This window comes from Cricetulus griseus, assembly GCF_003668045.3.
Source record: "Cricetulus griseus strain 17A/GY chromosome 1 unlocalized genomic scaffold, alternate assembly CriGri-PICRH-1.0 chr1_1, whole genome shotgun sequence".
NCBI classification, from domain to species: domain Eukaryota; kingdom Metazoa; phylum Chordata; class Mammalia; order Rodentia; family Cricetidae; genus Cricetulus; species Cricetulus griseus.
The window spans coordinates 177636102-177650907 of NW_023276807.1; the positions used below are offsets into that span (position 1 = coordinate 177636102).

The following is a 14806-nucleotide window of genomic DNA, read 5'->3' on the forward strand; positions in this document are numbered from 1 at the left end:
CAGAAGAAATGTCTTCAGATCTGTGACAACACATATTTTGTGGCTATGTATTTAAGCTGTAGTTCTTGCTAAATGTGGCCTCATGTGCAAAGGAGTGATGTTGTCTCCAGTGAAGTCACTGACTTAGAACGTTCCTGAAAATTTACCCACAGTAGTGTGTTTCTACTGAAGGCACGGAGCTTTACAGTGACATATGGTCAGGCATCAGAATTTTTGAATTTTCTGAGTTTGTTATAAAATATTTATAATGTGCAAAAACCTCCTTGAACAAATTAAAAATACCTTAGGTTAAATCTCATATGTCTGTCATCTTAGTATTTAGGGGGCTGATGTGGGAGAATTGTAAGTACCTTGCCAACCACAGATATTAAGTGAGACTGTCTGAAAAAAGGGAATTGAGAAATAAATAAGAAAGAAAATCAAACTAATTGTCTTAGTGTCTAGTTCTTTGAAGAGACACTACGACAATGGCAAACTTTATAAAAGTAAATATTTAATTAGGCCTTGCTTACAGTTTCAGAGGTTTAGTACATTATTATCATGGCAGGAACCATGGTGGTATACAGTGACAACTTAGCTGCTGAAAGTTCCACATCTGCATCTGCATGTGGGAGAGGAATCAGAAGGGAGGCAGGGAGAAAGGGAAGGAGGAGAGGAAGGAGGGAGGGACTAGCTTGGGCTTTTGAAAGACCAAAGTCCACTTCCAGTGGCATATGTTCTCCTAAAAGCCACATTTCCTAATTCTTCTAAAGTGCCACTACTCCCTGATGGCCAAACATTCAAATATATGAGCCTGTAGGGGCCATTCTTATTGGAAACTACCCCACTAGTTTAGGTTAAAAAAATACTAAAAACACACTGCTTTTGCAGATAATTAACCATCTTTCAAAACATTGTGGAAGTGTACTGCTAGTTTGTATATTAATTGTTGAGTAGGGGTTACGCTTTTGAAGAATGACTATGAAAGTGTGGTGTCATGTACTGTTCACACTAGGTTTCTTTTTGTGTTGGGGCAGTCACAGGGTTTTTCATGGGAAAAATCCCTTCATATTCCCATGGTCAGAGTTCTAGTGTATTCTGAGTAAAAGAAACTACTTGATGTCTGTTGTCCATCTTCTTATGGACTTATAAGGGATCCCTCATTTCATGTTTTCAATCTCATCACATGTGACTACTGGGACCTTAAGCCTGCACAAGTGTTTCCTAAGATTTTTCAAACCTTTGACTCATTGTGCACTTTGTATTATAACCTCATCTCACCCTGACCCCTGGCATTCTATTACCATGCCTTCCTTTTTCTGCTGGGGCCCTCTTTTTTCTGCTAAGTTCTTCGTCTCTGTTTGACATATTGCCTTTTACTTGTCTCAGCTCTTGTCAAGTTTGAGTTTATGTCTATTCCTGGCAAAACAGGGGAACTAACAAAAATACTACAGCTTTTTTATTCATCATTTTCTCATATATTGACTACCAAATGCAGTATCTCCTCTCTCCTCAACAATCTACGCATGCCCCCACATCACCTCTCCTCCAGATCTGCTCCTCCTCATTTCCCTTAGGAAAAGTGCAGACTCCTAGGAATATCAACCAAACATGGCATGTCAAGTTATAATAAAACTAGGCACATTTCCTCATGTTAAGGCTGGGTGAGGAGAAAGGGTCCCAAAAGCAGGCAAAAGCAGTAGAGAAAGCCCCCACTTCCACTGTTAGGAGTCCAACAAGAACACTAAGCTATACAACTATAACATATATACAAAGGACATAGGTTATACCCCTATAGGATTCCTGATTGTCTGTTGAGGTCTGTGAGCCCCATGAGTCCTGGTTAGTTGATTCTGTGGGCTGTTTTTGTTGTGGTGTCTTGACCTCTATGGTTACTATAATCCTTCCTCACTGTCTTCTGCAGGATTCCCAAAGCTCTGCCTATTGTTTGGCTGTGGATCTCTGCATCTACTCCCATTGGTGTTTGGATGAAACTTCTCTGATGATAATTATGCTATTTTCTGTTCTTCAAGCATAGCAGAGTATCATTAGGAATCATTTCACTGATTGACTTCTTTTTTATGCAGATTATGTTTGGTCCTATCCTTGGTCTCTGGGCTATCCAGACTGCTTCTTGTCCCTACATGGTGTGTCAGTCATGGGCTCCTGCTTGTGACATAGGTTTCAATTTGGACCAGCAATTGGATGGCCACTTCCACAAGTTCCGTGCAACCTTTACACCAGCACATCTTGAAGGAAGGACTAATTGTAGGTAGGAGGTCTTGTGGCTTGTTTGGTGTCTAAATCCTTCCAGTGGAAGCCTTGCCTGGTTCCAGAAGGTGGTTGGTTCAGGTTCCATATCCCCCTTTACTAGGAGTCTTGCTAGGGTTACTTTCTTGAATTCCTGGAGTTTTCATTGCACTAGGTTTTTATCTTGCTTCTGAAATGTGCCCCCCCATTCAAATCATCTCTCCTAGTACTTTCTCCTTCCATCTCCCCACCTAATCCATCCCATTCCTATTCCCACCTGTCCCCAGTCTACCCACAAAGTCTTTTCTGTTTCCCTCCCCTCATTTATCCCCACTAGGGGCTTCCTTGTTTTTTAGCCTCTCTGGATCTATGGAATACAGTATTACCCTTTACTTTATAGCTAATAGTCACTTATAATTGGGTACATACCATGTTTGTCTTTTGGGTCTGGGTTACCTCATTCAGAATGGGTTTCTCTAGTTCCATTAATTTGCCTATAAATTTCATGCCATTTTTTAAACAACTGGGTAATACTCCATTGTGTAAATATACCACATTTTCTTTATCCATTCTTCAGTTGAGGGACATTTAGGATGTTTCCAGTTTCTGGCTCTTACAAATAAAACTGCTATGAACACGGTGGAACAAGTATCCTTGTGAAAGGATAGGAATGTACCAAGGAATGGTAAAAGTGGATTTGGAGTAGATAAAACCCTAATTATCTGAGAAATATCCATATTGACTTCCAAGGTGACTACACAAGTTTTTACTCCTACTAGAAATGGAGGAATTTTCCTTTTGTTTCACATCCTTTCCAGAATGAGCTGTCACTTTTTTTTATCTTAGCCATTTTGACAGGTGTTAAGATAGAATCTCAAAGTAGTTTTGATTAGCATTTCCCCGATGTCCAAAGATATTGAGCATTTCAAGTGCTTCTTGGCCATTTGAAATTCGTCTGTTGAGAACTCTGTTTGGACCTGTACCCTATTTGTACTTCAATTTTCTGTTTGTTGATGTCTAGTTTCTTGAGTTACTTATATATTTTGGATATTAGACCTCTGTCAGATATGGGGGAAGATCTTTTCCCATTTTGAAGGCTTCCTTTTTGTCCTGTTGACAGTATCCTTTGCCTTACAGAATCTTTTCAGTTTCACAACTTCCTATTTATTGTGGATCATAGTGCCTGTAATATTGGTGTTCTGCTAAGAATGTTGTCTTCTGTGCCAATGCATTCAAAGCTATTTCCCACTTTCTCTTCTATCAGTTTCAGTGTATTTGGTTTTATCTTGAGGTCTTTGATCTACCTGGACTTGAATTTTGTTCAGGGTGATAGATATGGATCAGATTGCATTCTTCTACAGGCCAATGACCAGTTAGACCACCCCCAGTTGTATAATTTTGATTTCTTTGTCAAAAAACAGGTGTCCTTAGGTATGTGGGTTTACATGTGTGTCTTCAACTCAATTCCATTGATCCACCTATTTATTTTTATGCTAATACCTGTTTATTTTTATGCCAATACCATGCAGTTTTTTTTATTACTATATCTCTATAGTAGAGCTTTAAATCAGGGTTAGAGATACCTTCAGATGTTTTTTCTTGGATGGATTGTTTTAGATATCATGGGTTTTTTTGTTTTCCATGTGAAGTTGACTATTGCTTTTTCACGGTCTGTAAAGGATTGTGTTGGAATTATGATGGGGATTGTGTAGACCCTGTAGATTGATTTTGGTAGGATGGCCATTTTTACAAATCCATGAGCATGGGAGATCTTTTCATCTACTGATATTATCTTTAATTTCCTTTTTAAAGGCTTAAAGTTATTATCATATAAGTATTTCAATGACTTGATTAGAGTTATCCCAATATAGTTTGAATTATTCATGAGTATTGTGAAGGGTGTTGTTTTCCTGATTTCTTTCTCAGTCAGTTTGTCATTTGTATACTGGAGGACTACAGATTTTCTTATTGAAGTGATCTTGTATCAAGCCATATCACTGAATGTACAAATCAACTGTATAAATTCTCTGATAGAATTTTTGGGGTGGTTATGTTTACTATCATATAATATGCAAATATCAATACTTTGACTTCTGTCTTTCCAATTTATATCTACTTCATCTGCTTTAGTTTTCTTACTGCTGTAGATAGAACTTCAAGTACTATATTGAATAGATATGGACAGAGTAGACAGTCATTTCTGGTTCCTGATTTTAGGGGAATTGCTTTAAGTTTCTCTCCATTTATTTTCATGTTGACTATAGGCTTGTTGTAAATCGCCTTTATTATGTTTATTTACATCTCTGTATCCCTGACCTCTCCAGGACTTTTATCTTGAAAAGTACTAGATTTTGTCAAAGGCTTTTTGATTGTCTAATTATATGAATATCTTTTCTTTTAAATTGTTCATATATATTGACAGATATGTTGACCAATCCCTGCATCTCTGGGATGAAGCCCATTTGATCATGATGGATGATCTTTTTGATGTGTTCTTGGATTAAGTTTGCAAGTATTTTATTGATTATTTCTGAATCAATGTTCATGAGGGAAATTGTTTTGTTATTCTCTTTATTTGTTGTTTCTTTGTGTGATTTGGGTATTAGGATGACTATGGCCTTTTAAGATGAATTTTGGCAATTTCTTCAGTTTTTATGTAGCTTAATAATTTAAGAAGTATTGGTATTAGATCTTCCTTTAATGTTGATAGGATTCGGTACTAAAACTGTATGGCGTTGGGTCTTTTGATTGGAAAAATTTAATGACTGTTTCTATTGCTCTAGGTATTATAGGACTACTTAAATTGTTTGTCTGCATTTGACTCAAATTTGATAATTGGTGTCTATCAAGAAATTTGTTCATTACTTTTAGGTTTTCCAATTTTGTGGAGTACAGGTTTTTGAAGTATGACCTGATGATTTTTTGGATTTCTTCAGTGGCTCTTGTTATGTCACCATTTTCATTAATGATTTTATTAATTTGTGTATTTTCCCTCTGTCATTTAATTAGTTTGGATAAGAGAACTGAAAAAAAGCGTATTCTTTTTGGGGTAAAGTGTTCTGTATATATCTGTTATGCCAATTTGGTTCATAATGCCTATTAGCTCTAGTATTTCTGTGTTGGATTTTTGTCTGAATGACCTGTCCATTGGTGAGAGTAGGGTACTGAATTCTTTCCCTTTAAATTGTGTGTGGGTCAGTGTGTGATTTAAGCTTTAGTAGTTCTTTATAAAATTGGGTGCCCTTTTATTTGGAGCATAGATGTTACAGTTCTTTAAAAAAAAATCATCTTGGTTGGCTTTTCCTTTGATGCATATGAAATATACTCTATGTCTTTTGATGAACCTGTTTTGAAGTCTGTTTTATTAGGTATTTGAATGGATTTACTAGCTTGTTTCTTAGGTTTACATGCTTGGAAAATCTTGTTCCAACCCTTTACTCTGAAGTGATATCTATCTTTGATGTTTAGGTGTGCTTCTTGTATGTAGCAAAAGGATTGATCCTGTTTCCCATCCATTCTTTTAGTCCATGTCTTTTTTCTTGGGAAATTGAGTCCATTAATATTGAGAGAGATATAAAGGACCAAAGATTGTTAATTCCTGTTATTATGTTGGTGGTAGTGATGGTGGTGGTGGTTGTAGTGTGTTTATGTGTTTCAGTGCTTATAGTTTTGAGGGTGTGAAATTTTTTATTGCCTGTGTTTTGTGCATATTGTTAACCTACTGGGGTTGGAGTTTTTATTCTAGTTCCTTCTGTTGTGTTGGATTTGTCGATAGTTATTGTTTAAACTTGACTTTATCATGGAATATCTTATTTTGCCATTTAGGGCGATTGAAAGTTTCGGTGGGTATAATAATATGGGCTGGCATCTGATGTCTCTTAGAGTCTGTAGGATATCTCTCCAGGCCTTTCTGGCTTTCAGAGGCTCCACTGAGAAGTTGGGTATAAGTCTAATTGGTCTGCTTTATTTGTTACTTTGGGCTTTTTCTTTTGCAACTTTAATATTCTTGTTTTTGTTTGCTCTGCATGTTTTAGTGTTTTGCTTATTAGGTAGAGAAGACAATTTTTTAAAAATATTCCAGTCGATTTGATGCTAAAACCTTGTTTTACCTTTATATGCATGATCTTCCTTAGGTTAGGAAATTTTTCTTCTATGATTTTGTTAAAAGTATTTTCTGGGCCTTTTTTCTGGGCCTTCTTCTATTACTATTAGTTTAGAATTGGTTTTTTCATAGTGTCTGAAAAATCCTGGATGTTTTGTGTCAGGGATATTTTAGATTTACTATTTTCTTTGACTGGTTTGTCTTTTCTTCTATTGTATCTTCAACACCTGAGATTCTCTCTCCCACTCTTGTATCCTACTGGTAATACTGGAGTCTATAGTTCCTGTTTACTTACCTAGACTTTTCCTTTTCAGAATTTTTTCAATTTCTGTTTACTTTATGGCTTCTATTTTCATTTTAAGGTTTTAAACAGTTTAATCTATTTTCATCAACTATTTTTTCTTGAATGTCTTTAAGTGATTCATTCCTCCCTTCCAATTGTTTGTGTTTTCCTGGATTTCTTTAAGGGATTTGTTCTGTTCCTCTTTAAGGGCATGTATCATCATTGTAAAGTTGGTTTTGTGGTCTTTTACTTGTGTTCTAGCTGTGTTGAAATAGTAATAGGATGGGGTGAGGTCTGGTGGTGATATATTGACCAGGATGTTGCTCCCTGTCTTCTTACACTGGCATTTAGGCATCTGGGTTTGGAGTAATTGTAGGTATAAGGTATGATTTTTTAATTTTGTTCCTTGATTTCTGTTTCCTCTGTGGTCTTATTTCCAGAATGGCCTGTGCTTGAGTAGAGGATTTCTTCCCAAGTTGGAGACTGGACCAATTGATGGCAAGGGTGGACTTTTGGCCAGTAGGGGTTTCTGTCTGAATTGGGGGAAGCCTTGGAGTTGTGGGCAGAGTAGGGTAGTGAGGAGAAGAGGAGCTGTTGAGGTAAGACTGAGAGGGTTCTGGGGGGAGTGTTAGTGGTCCAAAAAGTAGGGTGTTCCTTCAGGATCTGGATGCTAGTGTGGCATCTGTTGGAGAAGTTGCCTTCTGCCTGAATGTCAGAGTAGTCCTACTTTTAATCACACATGGCATTTGGTGACACTTTGACAACCTGGATACCATTCTATGTGCTTGATGTTGCGAATATATTGTTTCATTTTTCCCAGAGACAAAATAAAAATGTAATTAACATGGAAGATACATTCTATATTGGTATCTGGGTGACGAAAGACTGATTTTATAGTTAAAGTTCTTAGAGAAGAGTACCTGGGCTTGTGATGCTCAGCATACATTTTGGGTATGCAAGTTTAAGTTCTTTTCTTTTCTTCTTTAGAACATAAGAAACAGTACATACTGAAGAGTTAAATATACACATCAAAATAGCATCTGGCACTGTGTGGTTTGTGTGGATCACTTTAAGCTAGTAACCTAATGCTTATCCACAGCCCAAATCAATGGACTTGTGAGTTCGAAGGCAGTTAGATGATTATTGGCAGTTCCATGATGCATTCAGATTGTAGTTACATGATGTAAAACATAGGAGTATAAATGGGCATTAAGGGATTAAATTTAGGGTATTGAAGTTATTTATAAATGGGAAAATTTCAGACTACACCAGGATAGATTGTAGCAAGATAGATTTTTCCTCTAGAACTACCTTAGCAATGCTTACAAAATTTGGATCCAGACATTAAAAATATTCAGATTCTTTATTCTTGTAGACCTATTTATGAAATTTTTACTGAAGAAACTATCAGATTTGAAACAAAAAATGTAATGAGTATGAGGCTTACCACAACCTAATCATTTAAGGAAAAAAAGAGACTAATTCTAATTCTTAGCATTGGATAAGTGATTATCCATTGTGATATCATTAAAAAACATGTGCATTTCTGAAAGAATATGTGATTCCATAATAAATTTTATACAGTACTACTTTAGATAAGTTTTCCAGGCTTTTAAAAATTCACATATGAATAAGATAAGAGGAGATGGCTCATTCAGTAAAGGAATGGCCTTGCCCCACCAGCCTGGCAGTCTGAGTTTAATCCCTACATAAGGGTGAAAGGAAAGAACAGACTTCACAAAGGTTGTCTCTGACCACCACAGTGTCCATGGAAATATGGCCTCCTTTAGATAGACACACTAATCATAAATAAATTCAAATGGAAAATAAAAGACTGGTTCATAAAAACCATTTTTTCTTGCTTTGTTAAAAATCTAGTTGGCAGGACTATGTTTGGTTTCTTTTAAAAAGATATTCTATAATTTTCTAGCAAATCATTTATGATTGAAGCTTTATTTATTAATAAATAAAGCAAACAAAGAAAGTCATAAGTCTGATGAAGAGAGCTGCAGGAGGGTGCTTCCCTTGTATGTATGAGGCTGTGGGCTCTATCTCAGCACCACAGAAGGAGTAGGAGGAAGAAGGGAGGAGTTGGAAGAGGAGGAGTTAGAGAAATAGGAGATGAATGAGGTGCAAGAAAATGAAGAGGAGAAAGAGAACTACAAAGACAAAGATGTTCTAAAGATTATAGGAAAACAAGCCCCTTCTTCCCATTTTAGAACAGTATTTAACTTGCTCAAACTTTCTCAAACTAAACAAATAGCAAACACATACAGGGTTTCTGAAAGCCTTATGACCTGTGAGTTCAAGCTGTGGTTTCTCTTTCAGGAGACATGGGGCTTCACATGGAGGCCATTGTCAGTGTCAGCCTTACAGAGCTGGCACACCTAGCTTCCAAAGGTGTCTCTCCTCAGAAGGGGACGAGTCAAGGGCAGAAGCAGGCTCACAATGCCCTGCTGAGCAGTCATGAAAATAGATGTCAGTTTTGGCAAATGTTCACAGGATGATGAAAACAGAGATGGTATCACTGGCCAGAGAAATGCTTTCCAGATGTGAGGATTCATGAAGCTCTGCTAAGTGGGAAAGGACTGTGGGGAACAACACAGGTGGAGATGGTCAAAAGACCTGAAGTAAATTTCTGCTTTTCCAAATGATGTGTAGAATGGTGTACTGAAGAAAGACTTGTATATGACTGTGCCCTAATGGTTTGGGAGCCCTTAGTCAGTATTTGGAAACATAGCTAGGAATTCATTTTCTGTTTACTAGGACTTCAAATGGTGTTTGCTTTATGACCACATGCCAGTAACCTGACCTTTCAGCACCTGTTTTCTCATCTCTAGAGAAGGGATAATAATAGCACCAATTCAGGTTGGCAGTGAGCAGGAGAAATTTTAGCACAGCCTCTGAAATGCATTAAATATTCAATAAAGGTAACTTTTAAATAGCCATGATGTTTATATTGTTAATGCACTTTTTCTCTCAAATATATAAATGCTTTCAAATTAAGAGCACGCTTTTTTCCCTCTGGAGTTTAGCGACATTTAGAGAAAATGTAGCTACCTTCACAGCTTGTTCATACTTTGAAAATTTAGTAAAAAGTAGACAGTAGCTATTTATAACAACTGACATTCTGCAACTATGAACACAAGAATTTGTCTGTATTTGGGGATACATGGTATCCAGAGAGTCAATGACTCAGTTGAGATCCCTGTTATACCATCCTTGCTACATTTTTAGATTTTTTTGTGTGTTTGTGTTCTATATATTAGTTACTACTTCCAAGTCACAAAGAATTTGAAGCTAAGTGGAACAAGAGTTCCATCATGAAAGTCAGAATGAGAATTGGCCTATACCTTAGCTGAAATGACCTCATAAGTGCTTCCCATATTGTCTGAAATATCTGTAAAAATTAGCTGTTCTGATAGCCATACATATATGTCCTGGGAAATTAGTGTCCCTTACTCTCTTCCATATTCAGAGGATATGGGAAGCATTTGTGTACCCTGTACTGCAAGGATGGTCACACAAAACAAGCAATGAGGCATCCCAGACACCACTATGAGCCCACTCTGTGACTCAGGAGTCTTTGCATGCCTTCTTCCTGCAGGTGCCCATTCTCTTCTTGAGTACAAGAGTTCTTTGATAGCTGTGCACTGGGAACAGTCATCATCAAATAGAACAGCCTGCGTTATAGGAAAGGATTCTTTATTTGAACTTGGTGAAGTAATGGTTTTTATTGAACAACAAAAATGTGGCAATGAAGCTCTTCCTGAATTTGTCTCTTCTTGAGCATGATGTAATCTCTATCATATTCACAACATTGTTTTTCATGAATATTCAAGAGTTCTGTACACATGACTCAGAAAAATATTATGAATATTCAAGAATATTGTACATGTGACTCAGAAACACTTTTTCTATATTTCCAGAACTGACCAACAATATTATAAATAAAAGTAGAAAGGAGGTGCTACAATAAGGAAATTTAAAAAATTAAAATGACATAAAGGAAAAAGAAAATTTCATAGCAAAAGTGGGCAAAACAAAGAAAATATATTAGCTAGAAAAATATGATACATTCTAAGCAATTTTTGAGGGGAAATTGCCAATATGACCTATATATAACAATAGTGATATCAGAAAACAAATGTTAATGGTAGTTAAATGAAATTACATTAATTATGTGAGACAGTCCATATATAGATATGGTGGTTTAGTACTTAACATTCATTTCCAGCATACCTGTCTACCCTTTAAATAACTTCCCCTCTTCTTGGCCACTTGTTTACATTTGAAATTATACTCCATAACTCTCCTTACACATCTTTATTTGACAGGCTAAAGAGATTGCTTAGTGGTTAAAACTGCTTATTGCTCTTGCAGAGGATCCCAGTTCTGTTCCCAGTACCCATGTCGATGGACTCACAACTCTCTATGACTCCAGCTCCAGAGAATCCAACATCCTCTTCTGGATTCTAAAATTTAAAAAGGGATAGAGAGATTGCTCGGCTGTTAGGGGCTAGACTCATAACTAAAAATAAAATCTAAAAAATTAAAGTCATATTTACTTTTATTACTATTACTCTTATTCTTTGAGCCTAAAATACAGAGACAGGAAAGCCTATTTGCATTCTGTTTAGACGTGGATATTTAATAAATGCCACTGCTGTAAGACCACCATGACTCACCTAATTACATTTGGTACACTCCACCTCCAACCATACTTTCAGCAAACAGGTCACTCCTCCTTACCAGCTATCATTTATGTCATATTAGCACCAAGAACAAATGACATAAAATCACACCCATTGAATTTTGCCCCAGACCTCTCATTAAATTGCACATAGTGTTTATATGTGATAACAAGTTTAAAAGTTAATAATTTAATACTGTCTTATAAAACAAAAGATCCTTTTTGCAAACTACTGTGTCCTGGAAATATTTCAGTGCAGCCTCAAACTTGGTGTTCCATTTGAAGGCTATAATTAATATACTATTTTTCTCTTCTTTTTCTTTTACTTTCTAAATATCCCTGGTAGGTACTAAGCACAAAACAATGCTGGAAGCCCGCAATGGAAGTGGGACTATCAAGGCCTTTCCTCGGGCAGGAATGAAGGGCAAAGGACCTGTTAATAAGGGAAACACAGGCCTCCAAAACAAAACATTTCACTGTGAAATATGTGATGTGCACGTCAACTCGGAAACACAACTCAAACAGGTACCATAAAACTGAAAGCCAAAAGAGTCACCTGTGAGAAGTCTATATATGTTCCTGTTCTTCTCATATCTTTCTTTTCCATTCACCCACCTTCCCATCAATCCACTCACCTGTCCATAATTCATCCATCTACCCATCCATCTTAAACAAAAAATCATCCATACAACCACTCATCAATCTACCTGTTCATCTAAGTAACTACCCATCCACTCATTGATCAGTTCATTCATCCATCCAGTCATCTGCCTATCCTTCCACTCATCCACACACCCATTCATTCACCAGGCCATCCAATTATCTCTTCATCCACCTATCAGTACATCCATCCATCTACTCACACCCTCATTTGTCTGTTATTCACGGTTTTTATTTTAGCATATGTTTATTTTAGTTGTTGACGAAATACTCAGTTGCAAGGGTTAATAAATAAAACATGCTGGAAATTGTGGGCAATGAATTTGTCTGTTTCTCGTGTAGGCACTTTGGGAAGAGAAGGGATAACAGAACCTGTCTCTACTGACCTTTCCACTCAAAGCTGTTGGTTTTCTTTAAAGACCAATATGAAATGTTCTAATTTTACTTATTTAGATATTTTTTTGCTACAACTAATTTCATACTGTGCTGTTCTTTACTGCATGTCCTTTCATTGTAAGTATTTGTTGTACTGTATTTCTAATTCCTGCAACCACCTGCTGATGCCATGACTGGCAATGGACACTCATTTGTGCTCCAAATAGCCTTCTACAGAAAGCAATGGTGCATTTACAACTGAAGGTTCAGCCCCCACATTGTGTTGTGGTTTGTGGATGGATGATATTTTGCACCTTAGTTATTTATTTTTAGAATTTAAGGGGTTGGCATTTGGCTGCACAAATATGAGGATAAATATTAGTATGGAAATTCATTCATGCCTGTCTGGGCATGTTTGTTTATTTGCACATAAAATTCTTTCCAGACATCCTTCCCTTTGTAAATACTTTTTGGAGATGTATGCTGTGATAGGGCAAAAATGGAGCAGAAAAGAAAATTGTTCTATTTATTAAAAATACATTAAAATGAACAGTGTGAAAGGCTTCTGGATCCAAAGGCAGAATGGTACTCTGCTCTTTCCTTTTGTCTTTGTGAAACATGCATGAAATAAGCATTATCTTCCTCCAGGTAAAAAGAATATTTGTGGGAGATTTGTAAATGTGTATTTTTGAAGCTGTCATTTTGATTGCTTTTAATAGCACATTAGCAGTAGAAGGCACAAAGACCGAGCTGCTGGGAAGCCCCCCAAACCAAAATACAGTCCCTACAACAAACTGCAGAAGGCAGCAAATCCACTGGGGGTGAGTGATACTTTTGTTTCCTAAAGGAGAATACGATGCTGTTTATGCCCCACTGTCTGCTTTAGGGGTATTTGGGGTAGAGGCTGTCAGTTACTAAGTGGAATAGCGGTACTATACTGAAGAATCTAGTAACAGGTGAGTTTCTGTTCTAGCTTGCCCTCCGCCAATGGAACACTGAGTCACATGACTTGTTCCAGTGTTTGCCACCTTTCACCTCAGCTGCTCTATCTACTTAAGCTTAGATTTGTCCCTGAGCACAGGACTGGAGAGAAGCCAGGCTTTTGAGTTGAGTGAGAGATCACTTAGAATGTGGTCTTAATATTATCATGCATCATCAGAAGGGGTGTCAGCTATAGTTAAGGCCTTAAATTGCTGTGTTAAAGTGTTCAGTAATATCCCAAAGGATATGACAGACTCTAAAGATCCCCTATGGAAGGCCTCACCCTCCCTGGGGAGCAGAAAGGGATAGGTAGGGTGTTAGTTGTGGAGGGCAGGGGAGGAAAGGAGGACAGGGTAACTGGGATTGACATGTAAAACAATCTTGTTTCTAATTTAAATTTTAGAAATGGGGAAAAATCAGATTTTTAAAAGAAAAATATTTTGCCTGGGCATGTTTGTAATTTTATACCCTCCAAAATTTGTTATTTTAAAAACACTACCTCAAGGTTATGGTTCAGATGTTGCATAATGATGCATGGAAGGACATTTAGGTACCTGGAGAAATAAGTCCTAGGAAATGCCCTCTCACAATACGTTAAATATGCTTTCTTGAGTGGAAAGCATGGTGGTGTAACTAATGTCATTTTAAAAACAAGTATTTGCTGCATGCCATTAGGCCAGAGTGTAAAGATTAACACAACCTTCTTCTGTGCTTTCCCTCAAGAGGGGTGCCTCCTGTGGAGGTATAAATTTCAACTGAAATGCAAAACCATTGTTGAGTTTATCACTGGAGGATGCTTCAGCATGCTAGGTGGGCTTGTGGTCATTAATTTCAGCCTTTCCAAAGAAACCGATTCTTCACTTTCCATCTTAGTTTGTCATCCCACTGGCACTTAGTGGCTGTTCATTCCTAGGGCCTACCATTTTGGATTTCAACAGCAAACTCTAAAACTTTTGTTCTTGATCCTTTTTTAAAAAGTACTTCTTTTCTTTGCAGGTGAAGTTGGTATTTTCAAAAGAACCTTCAAAGCCGCTGACTCCCCGAATTCTCCCCAATCCACTGGCAGCTGCAGCAGCTGCTGCTGCTGTGGCGGTAAATTCGCCCTTCAGTCTTCGAACTGCTCCAGCAGCCACCCTCTTCCAGACCTCTGCACTTCCTCCAGCTCTCCTGCGGCCAGCTCCTGGACCCATTCGGACCACCCATACTCCTGTGCTCTTTGCTCCCTACTGAACTCCAAGCAGGAGGAGTTGTACTGCAATAATTTTTAAGACAACAAAATGAAACTAAAATCAAACAAAAGAGAACTATGCAGTGTTTATTTATAGTTTAAAGTGTATCTGAAGAGCCAGGACTTTTGATAGTAAAATGAAAAGATTATTTAAAAAAAAATACTATGGGGGTGGGGCTGGGGGGAGGGGAGGGAAGGCGTGGCATTTTCTCCAAATTAAAGCATTCTTCTTGAACACTGATTGTTTTAGAACTT

General features: G+C 37.3%; 1 protein-coding gene across 1 annotated transcript in view; it reads left to right on the forward strand.

Annotated features, from left to right (window-relative positions):
* Positions 1 to 14553, forward strand: part of Znf385d (zinc finger protein 385D) — a 262576-nt gene extending 248023 nt beyond the window's left edge. Inside the window, exons 8-10 of the mRNA XM_035452553.1 lie at positions 11654 to 11832; positions 13062 to 13163; positions 14320 to 14553. Coding sequence (XP_035308444.1) covers positions 11654 to 11832; positions 13062 to 13163; positions 14320 to 14553 — 515 coding nt within the window. The remainder of the gene's footprint in view (positions 1 to 11653; positions 11833 to 13061; positions 13164 to 14319) is intronic.
* The last annotated feature ends 253 nt before the right edge of the window (positions 14554 to 14806 follow it).